Below are 7,694 nucleotides of genomic sequence, written 5' to 3'. Positions count from 1 at the left end.
GGGAGTATTATTAAACATCAAGATGCTTCGGGTTCGCTAAAAGGTCATTCAGAGGTATAATTAAACATAATGACACTTTTAACCCCTTATATTTGCAAAGTTGCGCGTAACGTCACTTAAAGGCGTAAAAGCCTTAGACGGCCAACTATTGGCATTCCCGAGAGTATAATCAACTATCATGAAGCTCTCGGATTGTTAAAAGGTCACTCAGAGGTAAGAATTAACATGTTGACGCTTTTAACCCTTTATTGCGCAAACTTTCAGTTAATTACGCAAACGGCTACACTCGATCGACAAGTGACTCATTTGTGAATACAAAACCGTAAAAGGTTATTTAGAAACTTATTTTAGGTATGTTAATACTTCCAGTTCTTTCATAATTAATGTTTTTTCGATTTCTCGAGAAATTAGTCCCTTAAATTCAAGGTTTGACTTTATTAGGGTTTATTACACGTGTCAATACATTATTGGACGTGATTTTTACGAGGTGTTACACCCGTTCTTTTAATCTAAATTTTATCCACTTCAGTTTTACGGCAAGACCTAAATCCGCCGGCCATTCGAAAACGAAATTACCCAAGGATTGCTTAACAAAGTCCATCATTCCTGGCATCACCAACCACGAATTAAAAATCCTTGTAGGACTGGGCCCAAAGTCTTGTTCCAGGATTGATAGAAGAATCGGACTATGATCCGAGACCACATTAGAAAGTGCCACAACTGAAGCATTTGGCCATTTGTTATGGAATTCCCTGCACACCAAAAATCTATCGAGCTTGCTTTTGTGAAGACCATTATCTGAATGGTAGGTAAACTTTCTACCCCCCATATGATACTCGACCAAATCTGCCAACTCAATGAATTGATTAAAGAAAGTTGCATTAAGAGGCACGAATTCTGAGTTCAGTCTCTCATTCGGTTCTGTAACATCGTTAAAATCCCACAAAACACCCACAATCCCTGCAGAGACTATTTTAGTATGACCAACTCTTCCCACAACGACCTTCTCTCGGACGGATCATTGTACGCGTATATGTTCACTATATTCACCTATTCCCCAGTGTGTTTTAAACTCCCTTGCACAATAATGAACTTTTGGCTTCTTATGACATCATTACAATCAAATGTAGTCGGGTCCCACAAACTAACCAAGCCTCCTGACCTACCCACTGCATCCACATATGCCATTTCGAATCTCGACCTTCCCCAAATTTTACTAAAATAAAATTCTGTGATGCCCCTAGTTTCGTTTCCTAGATAGCCAAAAAATGAACACGATGGGATGTTTTTAATCCTCTGACCCAGTCTATCTTCCTTTGGTCCCTGACCCCCCTCAAATTAATGGACATAAAATTCATCGTAAACCATTTTTTCACCAATAATTACCTTGCTGACCTGATTTTCGAAGCCTTGTAACTGGAAGCCAACCGCCGAACCAATCATGACTGTGTCGGCTATTTCATCCATAACTCTTTTTTCTGTTTCCATCTCTGAAATTCCGGCTCCGACATTTGTTCCCAGATCCGGATCTCCACTCCTACCTTCGTATTCCTTCCCCCCCTTCCCGCTGCGGTATCCCGCTCTCATCAACACCTGTCTTGTGATTGTTGTTTTCCATTCTGTTATCGCACCCCTGTGGAATATCCTCTGGTATCATCACATTATTGAGGTCAAAAGACCTTTCTAGATTTCTTATGTGGATCTGATGTGTGTCCTCCCTCATATTTGTCTCTGGGCTTGATAATTGTGGGCTCCTATTTCGGCGTGGTCTCTTCCTAGATTTGGTGTTTGGGCCCGGGCCCAACTCTTTACTTGGATCTTGATTCTCATTTACAGCAAATCTTTTTGGCCTAGTCCCACCGACATCATCATTATGTTCATCCCCCACAGCCGCCTTATTTATTGTTTCTCTCTCCTGTTCACATGCACCTCGTGCATGGGAGTAACCGGTTCATTTCCCCAGCATTGATCCTCCGCATTCCCCCCCTTCACCAGCGACGCTTCGGACCTCTCCGTCCTCCAAGTCATCGGCCGGTTCTGGCGCCGATCCCGATGTCTTCTCCGGCGTAGCTCTTCCTACTTCCGATAACTCTGAAATCACCATTTTTATCGACATATTATGTTCTTCTCTCACCCACACCCTATAATCTTTCTCACACCATTGCAACTTCACTTCCTCTTCGATAAACTTACCGGACTCCGTGACAACCCGACACCCACTGTCTGAGTTGTCTGTATCATTCCACGAGAAGTCCGACGAGCCAACCACTCTACCATAACATTCTCTAACCGCGTTATACGTCTTACAATCCCTAAGGTGAATTGGAACCCCGCTTACTCTGATCCATACTAACCGATCATAATTCAAATCCTGGCCTTTCCAAAGTTCCGCTGATGTAACTATCTGACTCCATTCTTCTCCACTATTTTTGATAAATTCCGTTGCCTGACCTTTCTCCTTGAAGACAATCATACACTTTAGTCCTCCAAGATATGACACAGGATATTCAGCATATCCCCAACTATCCAACTTCCTCCTTATTTCTTTGAAAGCTAAAAGAAGAAAAAAAAGGAAAATGTGGTTACAAAGTTTGACTTCTATTAGAAATTGTTTTTATAATTTTTTTTAGATATTTTTATTTATTATTTTCTAAATTATATCAATAAATAACTAATTATTTCCCTCAGATATTTTAATTTATTATTTTCTAAATTATATAAAAAACTAAGTAATTATTTCCTTTCATAAAAATAATGTTTTTTAAATGTCTGACATTGCTAAATTCACACACATGTCCGCATCCCTATCGCATGTTGTATGATTAAACAATGACATTGTAAGTTTACATTATGATTTCAGAGTTTATGTTTTTTAAACAAGTCCAAACTAATTTTCTTACTTGATGAAGGTACAACCAATCTAGTCAAATTGGTTTCTAAATATTCATAGGAACCGTACAAAATACAAAAACAAAACTAGCTCTCTCTCTCTCGTTAGACCTGATCCTTTCATACTCCGATCGCCGGATCGCCGGAGGCTCGACGAAGTGAAAACACCAGGGATAGCGTGCGAGGTCGCCGTCGTTTTCTGGTTTGACCTTTCATCCTATCTCGGGCTGTCGAATCTTCCATTCGCCTGTGGGATCTGGTTTAGTTTGTTTCTCTTATCTTTCGAAAGACAGAGGGTCGGCGGCTCGACGAAGTGAAGGTGAAGGGATAGCGTCCGAGGTGTGACTTGTTTTGCATATCGCTTGCATTCAGACGTCACCTCTATCTCTATCTCTTTTCCCGGATCCTTCCATTCGCTGTTCGGACTTTGTTTTCCACCGAGGTTTCGGCAGATAATTTCGTCCTCGGTTGGCTAAATGGAGGATGGGCGGCAACATGAGGACGTCCGACGATATGAAAGCAGGGAAGAGGAACGTTGGCGGGTTGCAAAGTACAAAGGTAAACGGCTAATTGATGCAGACAAGAATTACAAAAGTCCTCCAACGAAGGAAACGACCTTCTTCATCGGAAACCTGCCATATGACTGTTCCAGTTACTTACTATGGGAGATATTCAGTAACTTCGGGGTGATGACGGATTCTTATGTTCCAAGGAAAAGAGACAAAAAAGGTAATACGTTTCGTTTTGTAAGATTTGAAGAGGTGAGAGATGCTCCGGCTATGGCTGCGGATCTATGCACGGTGAGAATAGATCACAAAAAAGTCTATGTAAGGCCAGCAAAGTTTGCTAAAGGTGCTGAGAGACAAGGGTACAAACAACCTTACAAACAACCTGCCTATGAGCAGGAGCAGGTGAACAGACACAGACATATATCTGAAGGGGATAAAACAAACATGTCTTTCATGGGACCTAAACATGCAGAGGTGGGAAGGACCTATGCAGAGGTAATAACAGGTATCAAACATGCCACAATGCCAGAACAAGTTGTAAACATAACGGTGGTCGAAAGTGAGGCGTCGAAAAGATGGAGAAGTTCATCACTTGTGGCGGAACTAAGAAATCCCTACGACCTCAAACGGCACCAGCAACTTCTCGAGGAGGACGGGCTAAGTGGTTTCAATACAAGGTATTTGGGAGGTATGAGGTTACTGCTAACGTTTGATAACAAGGCTGAAGCACTAGACTTTTTGGAACAGAAAAAAGAACAATTGGGAGAAATGGTTCACTGTCCTCCACGTCTGGGAAGGAAGACATATGTCGTTCCAACGGTTGGCAAAACTCTTGATCAGGGGTGTACCACTGCAATTCTGGGGTCCGACAATTTTCGACCAGATCGGTGGTTTGATAGGTACGGTGGTACTACCCTCCGAAGCAAATGACGATGATATGGATTTATCGGTGAGTACAGTGGGAATTCTAACGAATAATGTGGCACGTATTAATAGCAAGCTGACTATCGCATGGCATGGTCATCCCCAGGAAATTCTGATTACAGAAGATATAAACACGGGTTTCCCTTTTACTCCGGCAATGTCTGATGAACAGAAAGTATCGGAAAAAATGGTGGAAAATGAACAGTCATGGTCCGCTAACAGTCCGGCGGAAGTTGATGGGTCTGCATTGGAACATGGTGACATAAGGAAAAGTGGTAGTAATCATAATAAAAACAACAAACATGCGGCTGCAAAAGGGTCAACCTCGGGACTTCGAGTAAATGTTTCTCTTTCCTATGAACACGTCTCCCAAAAGAAGGCGGATCAAGGAACTCCTAAAAACTCTGTTTCAAAGGTTTTGGATGATAATAATCAAAGGGGGGCCACTCCAGTTTTGGTCAGGGAAGATAGTGATAGCTTTGGCCCATTTGACACCCCCCCCCCCCCCCACCTCCACCAAGAAAGGAGCCCAACAATAAAGTGTGGAGTGATATGGGGATAAATGGACTTTTTAATGAACATGAGGTGGTTGTTGACACTCCTCCTATGGAGCCCAACGGAGTTTCAAACCCATCTCTTCAATCCCCAGATCCTTTTAACTTACGGGAATTAATTGAAGATGTGACAAAAAATCACAAGGCAAACCTCGACCTGAATAACCCTCCTTCTTCCCCATCTAGACCAATCTCCCCTCCCAAAAAAGGTTGTGCACGCAAGACCAAATTCAAGTTCCCTTCAATGCGGATGAAGGATACAATATGGGGAGGTAAAAACGACGAAGGTCCGAGGCACAGGAGCAGATCCTGTGGTGATGGTGATACGGTGGAATCGGCGGATTCCCGATTGGGAACTGAAAACGACGCGATTGAAAAAGAAGTCGGGCTAACAGTAGCAATAGGGGAGGATTTGGGATTCAAAGTATCGACTTGTACAGAGGCAATTAGGAAGCAGGTTGAACAGGTACTTGGTGTACAGGAGTCAACGGATCCTCAATGAATTACTTATCGGTTAACATTAGGGGGGCGGGTGACCCAAAAAAGGCGGAGCACATACGTAGTCTCAAAAGATCCAACAATCTGAGCTTTATCGGTATACAGGAGACTCAGATGGCGAGTTCTTCCGATATTCAGGTTAGTAATTTCTGGGGTAACACAACTTTTGATTTTGAATGTGTGGATGCAAATGGTAGATCTGGGGGTCTGATGAATATCTGGGACTCAACGATTTTTCACAAAAAAACGTCGGTTAAAAAAAGATTTTTCTTAGCCACTGTTGGTAACATACAGAATGTAAACGGGGATATAATAGTTGTCAATGTCTATGCACCACATGACAGAAGCCTTAAAACGGAGCTATGGGCTGACTTATTAGCTCTAATGCACTCATACTCGGGCTCATGGATATTTCTGGGAGATTTTAACTGTGTACGTATCCCGTGTGAAAGAAGAAATTCTCAATTCTGCCCGGAAACGGTTGGGGACTTCAACAGATTCATAAACGATGCGGGTTTATCCGAATATTCCATACTTGGGTGCTCGTTTACATACATGTCAAATGATGGTAAAAAATTCAGTTACATTGACAGAATCCTGGTGTGTTTCTCCTTCCTCTCAATGTGGCCTTCGGCAAAGTTCATAGGACTTCCCAGGTACAAGTCGGACCACCGGCCACTACTCTTGGTTTGCTCGGATGAGAATTTTGGTGCTCCCCCATTCTGATTTTTCAATTCATGGCTAAAGGAGGATGGGCTGGAGGTACTAGTTCGAAACGCGTATAATAGTGTTGCAACTATACACCCTCCGGATAAATTGATGGCAGCCAGATTAAAAGCCATTAAAACAGCAATCAAACCTTGGTGGGAAGAACGAAAATCCAGAAAGAATGGTCTACTACAGGACCTAAAACAAAAGGTTGAAAACATTGATCTTATAGCTGAAAAAATGTGCTTATCAGAAGTGGAGATAGGCGAAAGGGAGTCTTGGATAAAGGCAATCAATGAGATGGAGGAAACTAACTTAGAAGACCTAAAACAAAAAAAGTCAAATGGATACAAGACTGTGACGAGAACACATCTTTCTTTCATGGCATGGTCAAGAGTCATCAAAAAGCAACCGGATAAATGGCCTGAACTTCAATGGAGTTTGGGTTTCAAAACCGGATGTGTTAAAAGAAGGCATAAAAGAATACTTTAAATCCATCTTCTCGGAAGAATCACGCCTAAGGCCGAAATTCCTCAATAATGGTTTCAAAAGAATCAACTTGTCACAGTCAGCCCTACTAGTCAAGCGGTTCTCCAAAGAAGAAATTAAAGAGGCGGTATGGGGTTGTGGGAACGAAAAGACGCCGGGTCCTGATGGCTTCACTTTCAGGTTTCTAAAGTCTTTCTGGGACATCTTTGAGGAGGATGTTTTCTGTATTTTGGATCATTTCTATGTACACGGGACCTTGAGCCGTGGATGTAATTCTAGTTTCATAGCTCTTGTACCGAAAATTGCAAATCCCCAAACCATCAACAATTTTCGCCCCATTAATCTTATCGGGTGTATCTCGAAAATTATTTCCAAAATCTTGGCATCTAGATTGAAAAAGGTGATTGGGTCGGTTGTTAGTGACACCCAAACTGCATATATCGAAGGCCGAAGCATTTTGGAAGGACCACTCATGGTCAATGAGATTACATCTTGGATCAAAAAAAACGAAAAAAAAGATGATGCTCTTCAAAGTCGATTTTGAAAAGGCTTTTGATTCACTTAATTGGGGTTTTTTGGACTCGGTTCTAAAACAAATGGCATTCCTGTGTTTATGGAGGAAATAGGTTTCTGGTATATTGTCTTCGGCTAGAATGTCCGTTTTGGTAAATGGGTCACCTACTTTGGAGTTTAATATACAAAGGGGGGTGCGTCAAGGTGACCCACTGTCTCCATTACTCTTTATCATAGCTATGGAAGCCTTACATGTGGCAACTAAAAGTGCTAACGAAGCAGGAATTTCCAAAGGTATAAACACACCATACGAGGGGCCGACACTATCTCATCTTCTTTACGCGGATGACGTGCTTTTCATGGGTAAGTGGTCTGAATCTAATTTCCATAACCTGGTACGATTACTTAGGTGCTTTCAATTGTCGTCCAGTTTAAAAGTAAACTTCTCAAAAAGTATCTTGTACGGTATGGGTGTCGGCAATGGGGAGATCGATTGCATGGCGACTATACTTGATTGCAAAACAGGAGCATTCCCCTTTGTCTATCTCGGCCACCCGGTAGGTGCAAACATGGGCTTGGTAAGAAATTGGAAACCCGTTTTTTTTGGTCA

The 7,694-nt window shown here is 42.1% G+C and overlaps 1 protein-coding gene across 1 annotated transcript; it reads left to right on the top strand.

Moving 5' to 3' along the window:
• Window positions 1–5,374: 5,374 nt before the first annotated feature.
• LOC110881682 lies at window positions 5,375–7,115 on the top strand. The gene is made up of 3 exons (XM_022129871.1): window positions 5,375–5,974; window positions 6,122–6,544; window positions 6,651–7,115. Exons 1-3 carry the CDS (start codon window positions 5,375–5,377, stop codon window positions 7,113–7,115), a joined length of 1,488 nt encoding a protein of 495 aa, XP_021985563.1.
• Window positions 7,116–7,694: the final 579 nt, after the last annotated feature.

This window comes from Helianthus annuus, chromosome 10 (assembly GCF_002127325.2).
Source record: "Helianthus annuus cultivar XRQ/B chromosome 10, HanXRQr2.0-SUNRISE, whole genome shotgun sequence".
In the NCBI taxonomy this organism is placed as follows: Eukaryota; Viridiplantae; Streptophyta; class Magnoliopsida; order Asterales; family Asteraceae; genus Helianthus; species Helianthus annuus.
This window is presented reverse-complemented; position numbering and strand designations above follow the sequence as displayed.

Bases quoted from the DNA above. Each gene is read 5' to 3' on its own strand.
- LOC110881682 (XM_022129871.1), top strand. From the start codon at position 5,375: ATGAATTACTTATCGGTTAACATTAGGGGGGCGGGTGACCCAAAAAAG. The intron at 5,975-6,121 runs GTGTGTTTCTCC...TCATGGCTAAAG, and splicing joins GTTACATTGACAGAATCCTG to GAGGATGGGCTGGAGGTACT. The intron at 6,545-6,650 runs GTTAAAAGAAGG...AACTTGTCACAG, and splicing joins TGGGTTTCAAAACCGGATGT to TCAGCCCTACTAGTCAAGCG.